Here is an 18394-nt window from a genome sequence, read left to right on the forward strand (position 1 = left end):
TCAAAAATGCACAATTTTAGATTTTAGACATTCATATCAAAACAGGCGAGTTTTGAGAAAGGTATTCCTTGAGTCTTAAAGTATCTCTCCATATCCCACAGTTATCTTTGTGGATAATTGAATTGATTTACGTAATTGAGTTATTAATATTTCATAATAGTTTGTATGAATCGATTGTGAGAATATGAATTAATTAATAAGCCCACAAAATTCCAATGGTCTCTTCCGGTGTTGGATTTTAAAAAAGAACATCTATTTTTGATATAATCGCTAGCAGAGGTACCATTTGCTTGTGCAATACTCATAAATGACTGCATTGTATTTCTGAGTTGTGAAAACTCCTCAATTTGTATCTCTGGTATGTAACTTTCATTTTTCATGGCTGTATGTTCGCACTTTCACTTCATCTACTGCTGTGTGCCAGTACTTTCACTTCATCTATGCCTGTATGCCAGTACTTCACCTTATGCATGGCTGATAGCCAGCACTTTCACTTCATCTATGGTTATATGCTCGCACTTTCACTTCATCTATGGCTGTATGTCAGTACTTTCACTTCATCTGTGGCTGTGTGCCAGTGCTTTCACTTCATATATGCCTGTATAGCAGTACTTTCACTTAATCTATGGCTACATGCTAGCGCTTTCACTTCATCTATGGCTACATGCCAGCACATTCACTTCATCTATGGCTACATGCCAGCACTTTCACTTTATCTATGGCTCTATGAAAGTACGTACTTTCACTTCATCTATGCCTGTATGCCAGTACTTTACCTTATGCATGGCTGATAGCCAGCACTTTCACTCACATCTAATGTTGTATGCTAGCCATTTTATTGTCTAGTTGCCATACAAGTCGCAGGCACTAGCGACAGGCCAAACTATCCGATTAATTGGGAGCCTACACTCCCAGTACTGCTGTTAGCTGCTAGTGATGATCACATGAGTTGAGTACTATTCAGCTTTTTGTAAGCGAGTCGCAGACATAGCCTTTCCAAAATGTACTGAGCTGGTAAATGTCTACTGAGATTGCCACTTGAATATTGTCCACTTTAGGCAATATTTGTACAGAATATTGTCTCCGATATGGCAACCATACTTATCAACTTTCGTCTGCCATTGCAAGCAGCCATTTTCTAAACAACCTTGACTTTTCTTAGCAACTTGAACATGCAATATCAGTCAACACAGCTTTATGTAAATATAAACTGCCATGCCTCATACTGTAATGCTTTGCCGCATGAAATCGCTGCTGGGGTCGCACAGCTGATAATGGACCCGGAATTTAAACTCACTTGAAATGCAGTACACGCCAGAATTGAAGTAATAATCACTTCTTCCTAATGAGTAACCATTTGAACTAATGAACACTTCTGTTGTCAGTAGAAATTTTGTGTTTGCGTTTCAAATAATTCTATATCACTAAAGACAAGGCTAGCATTATTAGATAAATAAACTGGTGCTTTGATCGTTTTGATAGAATCGTTTTGATAAAGTTAGGCGAGTGCCTCTGAAAGTGTATTGCTTATGCATTTGTATAGTTTACACATGACATGACTCGTCTAGTGAACAAACCTTCATACCGTCTAGTGAACAAACCTTCATACCGTCTCGTGAACAAACTTTCATACCGCTAACTCTATCATGAGCATGTTGTCATTAGTAAAGTGTAGGATTTGTCTGACACGTTGGAGTTAGACATTTAGACATTCGCCAATTATGACTGACCGCTTAACTGATGGTCTGTCTTTAGACAACCCGCTTAGCAGAGTTGCATAACTTTATTGTTACATGGAATGCCAGGACTCACCAGCTGGTAGATCTCTGCTCAAACCACTAATTAGGAAAATCTTAGAGGGTGTGGGGTATTCTTAAACTTCAGCTTTCCTGGTTGTTTTGTCAGCTAAACTAGCAGTATCTATAAGTACTAGTCAGACGTTTCTGTGTTTGATCCTATCTGGTGATACTTTCCATGCGTCGAGCACCGGGGCATCCATCCCGAATATCTAACAAGATGTGTCTTAGTCTGGTCGATAGACCAAACAACTACCCAATATTAACTTCTCCTTAGTCCGTGCAAGTGCATTCCATAGACAGAGCATCATAGATAGTTAGTCCGTGCAAGTGCATTCCATAGACAGAGCATCATAGATAGTTAGTCCGTGCAAGTGCATTCCATAGACAGAGCATCATAGATAGTTAGTCCGTGCAAGTGCATTCCATAGACAGAGCATCATAGATAGTTAGTCCGTGCAAGTGCATTCCATAGACATAGCATCATAGATAGTTAGTCCGTGCAAGTGCATTCCATAGACAGAGCATCATAGATAGTTAGTCCGTGCAAGTGCATTCCATAGACAGAGCATCATAGATAGTTAGTCCGTGCAAGTGCATTCCATAGACAGAGCATCATAGATAGTTAGTCCGTGCAAGTGCATTCCATAGATAGAGCATCATAGATAGTTAGTCCGTGCAAGTGCATTCCATAGACAGAGCATCATAGATAGTTAGTCCGTGCAAGTGCATTCCATAGACAGAGCATCATAGATAGTTAGTCCGTGCAAGTGCATTCCATAGACAGAGCATCATAGATAGTTAGTCCGTGCAAGTGCATTCCATAGACAGAGCATCATAGATAGTTAGTCCGTGCAAGTGCATTCCATAGACAGAGCATCATAGATAGTTAGTCCGTGCAAGTGCATTCCATAGACAGAGCTCAAGGTACATGGAACTTTGAATACTGTACACACGCTTCTGTTATTATAATTGGCTCTAAATTTATCAGATGGAAAGTCCTGTCTTATGAAAACTGTAATGTGTTTGTTCCTAGGATCTTGATTTTCAAGAAATGATAAACATTTACTGGTTGTGCCATGTGTAGACCATAAAACATGGACAGTAAGTCTGTTTTTTTCTTTTTTTCCTGATTGCATTATTGGGAGAAGCACTATTGAGCGAAGTACAGTTGCAAATTTTATTTAAAGTTATTTTATATTTTGGCAAGTGAGGCTTATGATTGGTTGTTCCATTTGAATGAATACTAACAAGGCTGTCTGCTGAGTATCACATAAAGCTTGGATTACACCGAATATCATTCAACTTGAAATACATGTAATTTAAATCTGGAGTAATTCACCTATTGAACCATTATTAACCCTGTCTCTGACTATTATCACTAAGCTGTGTAGACCACCATATATTCATTAGGTTATTGAAATACATTATATCATGCATAATATTTTTTGCAGTTGGTTCTTTTATCGGATATTTTGTATAACCTTATTTAAAATAGCCAAATATGAATGATTAAAAAAGCAAATCCTACTTCCAATATAGTTTTGAGTGATTTTTTATTGACTTTATTTTTCATATTAACCCAACCCTAGAAAGATTGAAGTCTATTATCGTCTTGCAATATGAGTCATAACATTGCCATTGCATTACTCTGAAAATTGGTCAAGTCTATGACCATTCAATTTTTAGCTTTGCCTATTATATTATTATATATTATGCAAATAAAAATTTTAAATGTTTTACTTTTTACCAAATGAACACAGAATCAAGTCAGCTACCAGACGATAGCCTTAGTAGTACCTATAGGTATACCATAGCGATGTGTCAGCATATAAGGTAGTTTATACGATGAACACGGAGGTGTTTTTATATTGAAAGAATGTTTCTGAATCTATTAAAATTTTGTTTCTCAGTAGGCCCATGTCTTTTTTACATTTCACACCAATTTGGACTCTGATAAGAGAAATATTGTGTTTATGGATGTTAGAGTTACTACTTATTCTGATAGTCTGTGTGTAATGTATCTACAAATGTTATAACAGGTCAGCTAGTCTGAAATATTTAGTAAGGTCTTGATCTAGACTGTCGTCAACCAGCATATATTTAAAATTTAAAGTCCTTACAAGGTTGACCAAGATAGCATCTCAGATAATGTTATGCCTATGTTAAACAAGCTCATGAGGTTGATGGCTCAACATATGCCTGTGGGCAAAATTGCCATATTCATAACAAAGGAATGAAAAAAGTAAAGATGCACTTTTGCAAAATCCTTCAAGTTTTGAAAAGGAAAAACCTTTCTTGACTTGGAAAGAAATCTAAAGTGCGGTTTTGATGAAACTAACAAAGTTATTGAAACAACCAAATACATGTAAGTTTTATGTTCCATTGCTAATTTCACACAACTAGCAGATTCATTAAATCGATTATCGCCTAATGATTACTACTTATTGATTAGTATCTTGCAGAGCTGAGTGTCTATTCCCTAAGGCAAACCATCTGAAGCTTGTAGAAACACTACATTGCATCATTCTCTGCACGCAATCAGTATGTTAGGTTTTCACAATTAGTTTTTTTTAATGTTATAATGCTTGTAGGTATGAGTAAAGGCTTTAGTCAAGCTGTTCATGGGGCTTTGCTTAAAGGTTGACCTGCAACAAAATTCACATTACAGTTATTTGGTATCAAAAGATTCACTATATCTTACTCTGCTGTGTTGTACATGTAGGTGAAAAATATGTGGAAATGTGATTACAAGCTCTTAAAAGCTAAAAAACGAACAGTTAATCGCCGCCACACGAGACCGCCGTAGTTTGGATTCTCTTTTCAAAACGGCTCAAATGTGACGTAGTTGTAGGAGATGGCTTCTGTTTACACTTTCATGCAACCTCATTCGTCGAAATATTTTCACAAATATACTTCACGCATTCAATAAAACCATGTCTATTGTTCTTACGCGTCTGTTTTATCATCATCGTAATGCTGTCACTTTTAGCACTGATATCCTATAACTTACCGTAAAAATTCATTTAATTTTTCAGCCTTAGCTCGAAGGAGTACATATCATTGTCTAATAATTATGACGAGCGTGTTGGTCACCTGTGATAATTGAAAATCGCTGCAGAAATTATTTGCGAAGTATTGGGTCACATGATCAGATTACGACTAGACGATTAGACCAAGTCGAAACAAAACTGTAAAGTAGCGAGCATCTATATTTGATACGGGATCTTCAGTAAAACCCGAAGTGTTTGTCATAAACTAGTGCTACGATAAGTTTTATATTGAGCCTTTTATTGGCCTTTCAATTCATGTGAGAACATCATGTGACAAAACAATAACCAAATTTAATGACTACGTCAGATAAATAAACAGATTCCAATCTATGGCGGCTTTTCGTTTTTTAGCTTTTAAGAGCTTGTAATCACATTTCCACATATTTTGCACCTACAACACAACAGAGTAAGACATGGTGAATCTTTTGATACCAAATAACTGTAATGTGAATTTTGTTGCAAGTCAACCTTTAACCTTGCTTACACAAACAATCGATGATATACAATAACATTTGCTCTGAGCTGTTACAATATTTTGTTGTAAGTCTTATAAAATGGATGTTGGCAATAAGGCGTAACAACCAGCAATTTCTTATCAAGTTACAACTGAGTGCCATTAACATTTTTGTATAGAATCTACATTATGTATGGGAGGGGCTCGTGATCAAACGGTATTAGGAAATACAATTGGGAAAGTTTTCATGAGCTTGTGAGGTTTGCGATCTAGCATAAAAAACTTTGTGTGGTCACAGGAATCATAAATGGAGATGCCTACAAATGATGATAAACCAGACTTATTGACAGAAAAGGCCACTTTTCAAAATGCTACGAAAATCGAGTAGAACAAAGTGAAAAGCGTTGAAATTACGGTATATTGAAATAACTAAAAATATCTAAGAGTTTAGCACTGACCAGGTTATTATTCCAAAGTATTATTATTTCCAAATTATTCATAACAGCCAATAAGCGTGCATAACAATTTTTTAGCTAGTTTGGTTGTTTTCATTCATTACTAACCATGCAAAGTTACTATTTATTTATGCAATATTTCTCAGAAATTGTCACCGGCCTTTCAAAAGTTCCTAGTGTTTGCATTCAACTTGCTAATATTAGATTCGTGTTATTTCTCTAAATTTAATTCGTCAAATGTAAAAAGCTTGTTTTGTTTTATAATGTCAGCCTATCGGTAAAAATAGGTAAATGACCGCAACGCCACTGTTAGTGTGAGCACGATTTGGCTGTATGAAAAATTCCTTTTACTTCAAGCGAACTTTTGCACAATGAAAGTATCATCCCTTTTTCTAGCTATCAATATCAAAGATGGCTGGCCCGTGTACTTAAAGCGATGTTGGCTGCTGTTCAAGGAGCTCATAGTTATAGCCTAATACAAGAGATGGTAACTTCTCATCCAAGTGATTTTCATAGAATTACTAAACACTATTATTCTTATTTATGGCCGCTTACATGAAGTGATTAGCATTCCATCATATAGGGTTGGGCTCTTTATGTTTCTTGAACGCCAAGTTCAAGCTATTTACTGTAATTTGTCAAAATGTCTACTGCGGCATACACGTCATAGCATCTCTTGGGTAGCAAAACTTAGTTACACAATTAATGCCTTCAAACAAAATCAACATCGAATGTTTCAGTTACCAAATTTACTGATGTAAGATGTGATAATAATATATTAATTCCTAATTGGAAAGTCTAGATGGATGAACTCACATGTACATCATTTGTCATTTCCAGTTGGTTGGTATGTAACTAGGGCCAATCTACTTAATCTAAAGAATGCTGGGCTTTTGCAATGTCTGTAAAAAGTGTCGCTGGATGGCCTTCAATGGTTAAGCGGAGGTCATTTGAGCTACTGTAACAGTCAAAGGTTAAACCAAGGTCATTTGAGCTACTGTAACAGTCAAAGGTTAAGCGAAGGTCATTTGAGCTACCGTAACAGAGCTCTTTGTACTTGTGTTAAAATTCACAGACATAATAATAACTACAACAATGATAAAAGGGCTAAATAACCCATTGGTATGCAAAAAAGGTTTTACATGATTTTTTTTAAATTAAAGTTATCCATCTGGTATATATATATGTATATATATGTATATATATACAATACTCAGCTACTTTAGGGGGCCGATATGTATATATGTATATATATATATATATATATATATATATATATATATATATATATCGCGGCTGCATGCAAAAACGTACATAGATGATAGACTTGTTAGTTTAACTTGCTACAGCAGTTGAGGAATGAGTAGGAGAAAGAATTCTGAAACTATAAGCAGGGAAAAGGAGAGAGGGGAAGAGGGAGAGAGATTTTAGTTGATTGTGAGGGATATTGACGCTATTGTTAGAGCTCTTATAGCATTGGCACTATTAGAAGAGTGCATGAAGAGGATGAGCGTCATGGGTAAAGTAGATTCTCTAGGATCTCAGGATAAGGTTCTATGCAGATGATATGAACTACTAAGCTAAAAGAATCAGCATTAACACAAATACAGAGTACATTAGTTATTTTGTAGGCACTCACTATTGAATATTTTACGGTAGCCATGAAGAGCCACATTTGCATCACCATTAGTCAGCGCTGTTCCCTTTAGGTGCCTACAACTTATAGCTAGCGGCTGTCTATGAGATCAGTTTAAACAAGCAGCCGTGAATGGAGTTGGTTTGAATAGGTAGCCGTGCATGAGAAGGTTAGGGTCAAACAGCCATGTAGGGGACAGGTTTATGCAAGCAGCCGTGAATGAGAAGGGTTTGCTGTTTGAATCGATTCAATTCTCTTGCCAAAAACTCTCATGTATTTACTACTCATCATATTTGAATCATAATTAGAAATCACTGTGATAAAGTAACAAGATGCCTATTGTTTCATAACTGTCTTATTGTAGGCATCCCTGAGCTTGTCTCTCTGCAAAGAGCATTACGAAGAGTTGCAGCCCTCGCTTTCAGCGTTAGAAGTTGGCTATGGCCAGCGGATGAAGGATCCAGATATGGGGGAATTCTATCAATCAATCGTTGAACGTATCAAACTGTGCTCGTCTCAAATGGCCTCGAAAACTTCAACTAAACATGAGGAGTTGTAATGCGCTTTGATATTCAAGCACATATTATGTAAACCTGGTGTACAATTGGCACTGTCAAAAAATTTGTAAAGCTCACTACATTTTCCTACTGAAAGACAAACACGAATCTCTCAATTTGGTGATTTTTCAGCAGTGTTCTGGTACAATAAAGGGGAGGTTCAACTAGGCTGTTTTAGTCATCAGGTTCAGAAGACCTTTTCTGACTGTATTTATTAATTATTTGATTATCTCATGACAACAGATTGAATTCCATCCGGCTGTTAAAATAGTTACTCATACTTCATTATAATGTTTAATGTTGAAGTCGTAACAACCTGATTTAATAGTGCATTTTAGGGAGGCTTTATGAATGACGTACTTTACCTCACTCTTGTTAATGTCTGTAATATGTTTGGTTAAGCAGGAATAATTGCCACTTAAATCACTGAAAAATGAATTTTTCCAACTGATAATAAAATATTTACACCAGCTACCTCCAATCACCGACTGGTACTTATAAATACAGACACTCATAAGCTAAGCATTAAAGTATAAAAGCATGAAGCAAAAAAATTGTCCAATAACATACATATATATTCAAGCATACATATACATGAGAGTACATGTACTCCGATGTACATGAGAGGAACTGTAGGATACATATAGGTACATGAGAGTACATGTACTCCCATGTACATGAGAGTACATGGAAGATACATAAAGGTACATGAGAGTACATGTACTCTCATGTACCTATATGTATCTTCCATGTACATGAGAGTACATGTAGGATACATATAGGTACGTGAGAGTACATGTACTCTCATGTACATGGGAGTACATGTACTCCCATGTACATGAGGGTACATGTATATGTACTCCCATGTGCCATTGTTTACAACAGCTGGGCAAACAGTTTACTAATAGAACAATCATGTAAAATTGGTAATTGAGTTTCTCTCGTTATCAAATAAACTAAATAATTGCAGATTTTGAACTACACTTAGGCCTACCTGTATCTCTGACAAGTTTTTAAAATTTAGACATTTAAGAGTTTTGAGACAAGAAAAGTAAGATATTTTATCGCATGCTTTTTCACTACATTATTCCGTGTGTTGTGATTAACTTACTGCTGCTCTGTCAGTAAAAGTAGTAATTATTCTGAAAATAAATTATAATAGGTTGAAGTGTATAAGAGTGTGGACTAGCATGTCTAAACTATAGCAAGTGGAAATAGGCTTGCGTCAACAGCTAACTTGTTGCTGTTGTAAATGTTTTTAAAGTTGGTAGCAAAATGTGTGTGTAGAAAATTAATCTTTCAAATAGTCAAATAGCGTGAAATGTAACAATTTGGTGTAAAAAGGTTCTGCTGCATAACATCGTGTTAACAGATTATTTCATTTAAAAATATCTCAGGAACATCTTTAGAAATATAATTCTATCAGTAAAGAAGCTACATGTAGCCTATATACTCAGCTACAGAATCTAACTATCTATTGTTGTTTTGTAGTTGGGTATATTGAATAATGCTGTTCATGCAGCCGTCTGTTTAGCCACAAAAGCCATACCCTTTCTTGTACGCCATGTCCATGTTCTGGAATAAAATTATGACTGATTAAGAATCTATCATTGTGATGTTTTTCACCTACATGAGTTTTCACTTGTTGTTATAGACATTATTTTGACTAGTACCCTGACAGCCCTGTGCGCCGTGAGAGATCATCAGGTGTAGTAATAACTTTAGGGGGCCTATGTACAATTGGTGCAGCTGGTAGCATGCTTAACTACAAAATGGAATACCCGAGGTTGATACCTTTGCAAAGGATCTTTTTTTTAACGCTTTAAGCATGGCTTTGAACAGACATGGCACTTATTATAGCAAAGATTAGCATTTGGATGAGACAGTTGTGGCTTGTGAGTACATAACTTAGATGGCAACATGATGTCAACAGTATTCAGCGTGAACCGGCTTTAAGACAGTTTTATTTTCTTGTCAGCTGCTAATGTGAAAAAATCTCTCCGTTTCCTGATACACCTTAGTTTTTCTCCAAACACATTTTTGTTTTTCTAGCCAAGAAGATTGTCAAACAACTCGTAGAAGGGCAGGGCAACTATGTCAATAAATGTCATACTTACAATTTACAAGAAACTTGTTGTCGCGTCACGCCCTACGCATTTTAAGTAATTGGTAAAGCTTGTTTTATTGTTAATACCAAGTTTTCCTAGGCAGGAAGGTAAATAGCATTAGACTGTCTTGTATTACGTGCTATATCTGAACTCGAATGACTTAATATTGATATGTGCTACATAACTCTGCTTGGTTGAGAAAGAAATCATCAGATTTCCTATGGTTAAATCCTTTAACTATTAACCATTAACTATCCTGTAACTATTTAACCACGAGTAATTTGTGACCTTTTCACTAGAAATGTTTGCTCAAGTCTATTGAATAGTAATAACATTCTGTAACATTGACAACGTATGATAGTCCTACACAAAAAGTTGTGTGCTCTTTTCCTAATGGTCATAACTAAGTAAAAGATGGGGTTTATAACCCAGTAGTAAGGATTGCCTAAAGAACTTGTCAGCACCTTAGTATTTGGAAGTCTCCTATATTAACCGGATACATAAGAGATAACCAAGCTAGACCAATTTATTGCACTCAAAGGCTTGTTTATGTGCCATCTATAGAGGTTAATATCACTCATAAGTCAGTTGTTGAGACATTTACGACAGGTGCTAGTAATGGGAGATTTCGTAGCTCTACAGGCAATTCAATAACAGAGGCCAAGAGAAAACAAGCTTGAATGAAACAACAGAAGGCGACTCCCTAAAATACATAAGGCATGTTTTTAGGTATGAGAAATTGTATTTGTTAAATATCATATGATTGCTACTCTACAAGTAATAAATTTAATAACTAGTACTAATAGTCATAGATAGCTTAACATAGTTTCTGAGAATTCACATAAAAATGTAATGAAAATTATCCAATCCAGTTGGTTCAGTCTAGAGCAACTTGTGGTGATGTAAAATACTAACTGATGTGACATAAAATTTATTTTATTCTCGATAGTTATGACTACTAGGAACATTGTTAAAGGAATCTTTATGATACTAGAAGTCTCTTTACAACCACAGAAGCATTGACTACTTTTTAATATTTTCTGAACACAGAAAAATAAATATACAAATGCATTAAATGCAAGTAAACGCAGGTAAGAACGGTTCTAGCCGCAATGCACGATCTAAAAATATATCTGTAAAATTTGACCACAGTTGACAAAAGGGGCCAATTAATTCAAAAAGTTTGTAAGACTCAACAAAAAATGGTAACATCTGCAATGGATACAAGTATTTGCAATTCAGAAAATGACGTGACTATCTTAAACATTCCGACTATCTTCATCCGATTCGATGTCGCTTCCTTTGTGATCATCCACAGATATAACTGAAATGTTATTTGTTAAAGCCTCTAGCGATGCTTCAGATGTTGTGTCCGAATGGCTCTCATCGGATATTATATCTGAGGGTGTCGCTGAAAGTTCATCGATGGAGCCAGCATCAGTACTGCACTGGGAGGAAAGACTGCTTGGATAGGAGCTCATGCTTGGAGAAGGTATCGAATATGTCTTACGGTATAAGCCATAGGTCTCAACTGATGCATCAAACTCGCCAGGGCAAATCCCTAAAAGCAAAGTACGTGGTTGAGCTTTTTTGCAAGTAGCTTTCAAGTACTTCTACTCGACCACACGATGGGCGTTAACCGACATTGATACGCCTTTTATAGCCTTCTTATAGCTTATGAGTTTGCGACATTAAACAACAATTATAAACATTCATAGACTAAAATTACATTTTTGTTTGGCTCACATGATAATAAATTACATGCTCTAGCTACAGCCTCATAAAATATGTATTGTACCAAAAGGCAGTCATACAGTGGCACAGAATCCTCATTGCACAGTGTAGTTTTGCCGTACTTATTGATTATCGCTTTTTGATTAGTACTTATTGAGTGATGCTTTAGACTTAGTACCCCATAGAGCTTGGTGTCTATTCACAGGCATAAGGTATATATCAAGCTCCTTGTAGACCAAGTGCTTCGTATCAATGTCTACATGAACAACTGTTTTTGGAATTTCTACCGTCGGTTCCTTGAAAAGCTCAAATCTCTTACGAAACCAATATAATGCTTACTAATGCAGTTAAGTTTTAGTCTAACTGTATGTTGATAGCAAAGTTTGATGAGTTGCGGTTCAAAAAGACATGTTTTGCATTGTGTAATTCATGAATATGCTTTAATCCTATGCAACTGCCTCGTGGTGCGTCTCCTCGTGCTATGAGAAGCCATTAATGCTTGACCATCAGGATATTAATTGTGGTACACAGGCTCAGTCTAGCCGATGCACTCCCTGCACTGTTATAATATGCGTGTGAATACTTAAGCCATTGCTTGATTGATTGGCTCAGATATTAATTTTGTCCTTGAAAGTTGGAAAACAGTAGTAAAGTAGAATTAGTTATATACATATACTAGCTGTGCTACCCAGCGTCGCCGGGTAATAGAAAAGTCTTTGGACAGAAAATTGATTTTTATTTAACATATTATAACATTTGCCATTCTAACTTTCAAACCACATATCATGAGAAAAGTGTTTTGTCTTATAAACAATGTGAAGTAGTGAGAGCTATTACTCCTCGCTATTAGCCTGCACGCTGTTAGCCAGCATGTTTAATAATGTGATCAACAGTTTCTCATGACGTTATGCTATGACCAGCGTCGTACTCAAATCTGTTGGGTATTTGCTCTCATATACTGACTTATATTGTCCGGGTAGCAATTTAATTTCTGTGGTCTAGTGGATAGTGTGTCGGCCTGGTGAATGGCAGGGTGCGAGATCAAATCATCCTAGGTACAAAATCTTTATCCCAAGATTTTAAAATCTATAGCTGGAATGCGCACACACATACTTTGAGAAATATATAATATAAAATATAATATGTATATACTAGTTGTTGTCTTATTGCATTCCATCGATTTCATAACTCCATTGCATAGCTTTCATAACATTCATAACCTTTTTCAATATTCAGTATTCTTCACTCCTAATATTCACTACTCACTAAGCTAGGTAACTCAATATCTACAGCCATAATAATAAAACTGAATGAAGTTACAAGTAATTTGATAGGGTTTGATCCAAGTTAAATTATTATTTCAAATCAGCAACAAAATTGCATTGTCTTGTGAAATGACGTAGCCAAAGTGATAAGTACTGACTTATTGCATGAGATTAATTACTTAAGATGAAGTTAACCTGGGATTATGAGTTTTTTTATAGCAGATTATGTATGCCCCCCTACCAAGGTAAACTAGTTTATGGCTACTACACGCGGTTAACCATCAAGATCTACAAAAAATACTCTCAAGATTCTTTCTCTCAAAAACTACAGATATCTGTATAATTTGCAAGAAGTGTTTTATGCGCTGTTTCTATCACTCTACCTAATCTATTCTCACAGTTTGGTTCTGCTTATCTATTCGATCAGTAAAGGTAACAAAGTAATGTCTGTTCAGCATGCTTTTAGAATCTTCACATAACTGTTTGTCTGCCAAGTTTATTGTTCCATAGCATATATAAAAAAGCGCTTTCAAAGGCAATTTTGATATTTTTGATAAGAGTTGATACGAAAATAACCCCTCGAGGCGATAAAAACTGATTTCCGCAGTGACACAGTTGGGTTCTATATTTTCAATTTTATTCTATAAATAACTAAAGCTGATTTATCTGTAGAATATCGTGTTACAATCTTGTGATCCATGGTTATTTCTAAATATAAGCCATGGCTCATTTCAGTGTCTGAAATATTATGCAATAGTTGAGTATTCAAAAAATATAGTGGTGGAATTGTGCATTTTTCTGTTTTGTAATGTTAATCCCTGTTAATAGCGTCTTTTTTGCTTGAATTAAGTTGAAGGAAGAATGTAGTTGAAGTGTTGAAGTCATCGCTGTGAAGCAATGGTAGAACAGAAACAATTTTTTTGCCAATTCGTGGTAAAAAGAAGTACTCTATTTTTAAAACGACGACCTAAAACGACCTTCAAAGGTAGGTTTTGTTCAGTAAATTTGTGACAGTAATTATGATCTATGTTAGTGGAGTTGCTATGATTATAATGACTAGATTTGGAATTATCCACTCTCCAAAACTATCAAAAGTTGGTAAGATTTTTATTTCTTAGGCTTTCGTCTTTGCCAAATTTGCATAAGCAGAAGCAAGAGTTTCTCGTAAAGTCGTGGCTACTCCACTAGTGACAGTCATACAGAACTGTGATTAATTACCTTCTGAACAAGCCTGGCACAAGGTTGAGTTGTGCTGTGATCTTGGTTTACCAGCGCGTCTGTCTATCCTCACAGGTGGGCTGTAGAATCCATAGTACTCCTGCCCAATTCGGTTGAAAACATTCCCAACAACCTGCATAAGTATGTAATTTTAGCTACCAACTACACACAGAAATTTACCTGTTGTGTATCCACGTTTCTGGAATATATTTACATAAAATGTTAATCAAAGCATTTTAGTAGCATATCATTACTTGGTACCAGCTGATTTGCCTCCTTTCTCCAAGCATAAACAGATCAAGTAAAGTTTGTGTCATTTCATATATCAATGCAATTAAAACCAAATAATAGTGCATCATCTGATAGGGTTTGTGATACAAAAATGTCGTTAAAAAAAACTCCACAATCCATCAATCTCAGATTGGCAATTGCAAATATCAGAATAGCTTGCTGACTGAAACCATATCCATCAAACTATAAAATGGCGTGTGCTGGTATGTCACTGGCATTGAGTAGATAATGAGTGATTAATTAGAATTCAATGACTGGGTGGGATGTTATATCTAAAGATTAATAAAAGAGAACTTCACAGCCACATTTATGATTGACCTACTCGTGACTGTATGCATAAACAGTTCCTTTTAGAAACACCGAGCTGACAGTTTTCAAACATAGATATGGCAGACACATGACAATGTCTTTCTCTTGTTAAATCATGCATATGTGAATTAAATTTTTGACATTTCAATTTGCATGTTGATGCATGCATTATCATTTTTTTTCGCTATTTTTAAACTGTTTCTCAGTAGTAAACATTAGTTTTCATGGACGTGAGTTAGCAACAACTGAGTTATCTTACCTTGACTACTTCTTCCGGGTACCACATGGCGTGCTCAAAATGCTTGGGTGAACAGGCTTGGCATCGCTGACCAAACAGTCTAAAGAGTACTGTACCTACATTTCTTTGCTTATCAAACGTGAACCAGAATACAACTCTCCCTTTCATGCTCGTCCAGCCATGCAAACACTCCTAGCAACAAAATGGCGGTGTAAATTGAGGGTCGGCTAGTGTTTGCTTTGTACTCGTGCAATTAGCGTAAAACTTTACTGGATCATTAACTTCAAGATAAAGTGTAACCTTGCAAAGTGTTCCAAAAAATTTTTTTATAAAGGCTGAGCAATTTTTATGGTTTATGAGAAGAAATCAGTTTTGCTCAAATGAAAAACAATTGATATATTTAATAAAATGATATGTGTTCATTGACGGCATAACATCAGATCACCTTGTATTATCAACAACTTCCACATTTTATCTAACCGTATATGTATGTATTTTATCTATCATTTTGTTTTAAAATACAAAATATGTATTTCATGTGCGTTCGAAGTAAACAGGACTAGTGCCAGAACTCCAATCGAATGCAGATTAAATATAGCCACACATTTAGAGAAAAAGAAATGGGCAGTGAAATCTTCAGATTAGAGAGGCGTTAGCTAAATCCTAGTTATTAATCCCTCTAGAAATTTAGATTTGCCATCTGATATGTAACATTACGCCGCAACGTTAAACACTAACATAAAATGCAGAGCTATCAATGAAATGAAAGTGGTTGAACCTGTTAGGTTTTTAACTACGCTTGAATGACTTGATTTGGGCGCTGATAGACCGATGCTTGCAATTTTTTAAATACTTGAACCTAAAAACTGGCTATTTTCAAATTTAGCTTGAAGCGTCATCAAAGAGCATTGTCATGGCTCAGTGAGTCAGCTGAAAAAACTGGTTTAAAGCATTTTTCACAGGCACAAATTCATAGAAAGTGTATGCAATATTTACTAATCAATCAAATACTGTATGCATTGGCCTCCTTACCTGACAGAGGAATCGGACTTTGGCGCTATCCTTAAACATGGTCCACTTGTTGCCTTTAGGGAGGGCAAATGTGGGCTTAAGCTGCCACCGTGTTGGAAGAAAGCTTTGGAACAACCTGTTGAATTCTCCATGCCAAACTAGCTCCATGCTGTTCAAACAATACATGTTCAAGTGTATAAAATAAGACAAGATGTTATGTGTTCAAACAGCATTTTTATATTTAATTGTAGCTCTTGAACAGTATTAAAAGGCTTAACAATGACACATGAGTTAAAACCAAAAAAATGTTTCTTTTCAATGACTTATGTTCGCTGTATTCACCAGGTTCTTAAAATAACTGTGAGTGTTTTCAATAACTGCTGTAAAAACTGCTTCAAGATTTTCACACCTTGCTATAGCTTGCAGAAATGTTACTTATACGTCCTATGATTAATTTCAAGTTCCAGTAAAAAATGAACAGATATGCTTAAATTAATCAGGCCTTTTAGTTACTAAACGGGTTTGAAATGCTGATGAGATAGCGTGGGTAGCCATACAGGAAGCGGAGATGATTGATAAGTTAGCATAGTTTTAGAACCCATGGAAACAATAGATGTGGTGACATCATTTGTGGCAAGTTGTGCGTAGATAAAGCATTAGATGACAGAGATATGGTCTAAAAATGTTAATGGAAAGATGCACAAAGAGTTATTAATTATTATTGCTTCAATTTTTTTACTGCTTTACGAATGTAGAATTTTTTAGTAAATGCAGTACTGTCGATAAAAACTAAGTGGTTTCCATAAATCAGTTACCGTGTTATGCCTAATACAATTGTACCATGACATAGTGTAGATGTACAGGGCTTTTCAATAAATGGGTTTACTGTTGCTCATTTGCTTGGCTTCTCATAAACTATGTATTTCAAACATTTTCAGTTTTTATACTATTCTAAACAATTATGTTTCTATATTTTCTTTCTTTATCCAATAAATATCTTAATGCTCAACCATTAAAAATTAAAAAAACCATAATCATTTTTACTACTGAGTGTTATTTAAGAAAACAGTTTCAACAAGTTATTTAATAAAATGTGTCTACAAAATTTTAAACGTAGAAATTTTAAATAGCCCACCTGTAGTTGAGAACCATATTGTAGTTAGATGTGGCTGGCTGCACCTGTGAGAGAGTATTGAAAGCCGGCAGAGGTTGCAGATGATGTATTGTCACCGGTGTATAGAATGGTGTGGAGATATCCACTGGCATTAGCTGTTGATGAATAATAACTGGTGCAGGCATGCTGATCTGATAGACTAGAATCCGTTTGCGAGTAAATCTTAATGAAAAATGATGCTGAAGAGAAGCTGACAGTTAGCTTTAATAGTTCACTCCGGTTGCCATGGCAACAGTTCATGCTTTCGCAAGGCTGAGAGATACGATACCGCGATCAATCACCATGGTTATTAATTAGCACCAACCAGACTCGTGCAGGTTCATGCATAACTTAGCCAATTAAAAAGGGACAAGCCTGGAAGAATTTCAGACATTATCTGTCAATAATATCTATTTTGCACGCATTCTTGATTCAAAAAGCTTTCAAAGTAGTATTTTCAGTCAATAACAAGGTATTTTGCTGTTGTTAGGAAGTACAATTAAATGATGAAATTCCTACTAGTTTAACTTCACATTAAATTTAAATATAGAAAATAAGCTGATAATGTTAGTGAAATCCGATTTTTCTGTCACTTCTGCGCAATCACTGCGAGACAACTGATTACCCTTGGCAGGTGTGCAAATATGTTGTCTGCCTGTAGTTACATCACATATTGTTAATCTTTGCACTTAGGTAGGCTGTGAGGGTGCTATCCTACTCTGGTTTAATAGGGTATGGAGGAATGGGTAGACGAATGACTTTCACTCTCGTGAATACCACCAGCAATGAAAGACTGCATGCTGCTGTTACTTGCATAGGCGTGTCTACGTAAAAAGTGCCTTTTTAATCTATGATCATCGCCACTTCCATGATGAGTTGGCTCAGCTGAAAAGTTTGCAGATGTCTTAGCAATCCAATTTCATCAGAGTCCTCGTAATCAGTACTATGATTATCAAAGGTGACCTTCAAGAATTAGAGTACAGTGGACCCTCGCCATAAGGCGAAAGTGTCGTATAGGTAAGTATGGAAACCCATAGTAATTATCTAATGCAAACAACCCCTGGTAAAATTCATCAAAATTTGATATATACACTGTAGGTATATATTAAAAATTGG

General features: G+C 35.7%; 2 protein-coding genes across 2 annotated transcripts in view; one reads left to right on the top strand and one right to left on the bottom strand.

Annotated features, from left to right (window-relative positions):
* LOC137404364 (nucleotide exchange factor SIL1-like) overlaps positions 1-8418 on the top strand; it is a 30208-nt gene extending 21790 nt beyond the window's left edge. Inside the window, exon 9 of the mRNA XM_068090562.1 lies at positions 7759-8418. Coding sequence (XP_067946663.1) covers positions 7759-7953 — 195 coding nt within the window. The 3' untranslated portion in view covers positions 7954-8418. The remainder of the gene's footprint in view (positions 1-7758) is intronic.
* A 2363-nt stretch (positions 8419-10781) lies between these two features.
* Positions 10782-17460, bottom strand: LOC137404183 (uncharacterized). The gene is made up of 5 exons (XM_068090344.1): positions 17261-17460; positions 16147-16294; positions 15136-15306; positions 14277-14409; positions 10782-11620 (listed from the first exon to the last, which is right to left on the bottom strand). The coding sequence occupies exons 1-5, from the start codon at positions 17422-17424 to the stop codon at positions 11319-11321; spliced, it is 918 nt and encodes a 305-aa protein (XP_067946445.1). The 5' UTR covers positions 17425-17460; the 3' UTR covers positions 10782-11318.
* Positions 17461-18394: the final 934 nt, after the last annotated feature.

Source organism: Watersipora subatra, chromosome 9, assembly GCF_963576615.1.
Source record: "Watersipora subatra chromosome 9, tzWatSuba1.1, whole genome shotgun sequence".
Classification (NCBI taxonomy): Eukaryota; Metazoa; Bryozoa; class Gymnolaemata; order Cheilostomatida; family Watersiporidae; genus Watersipora; species Watersipora subatra.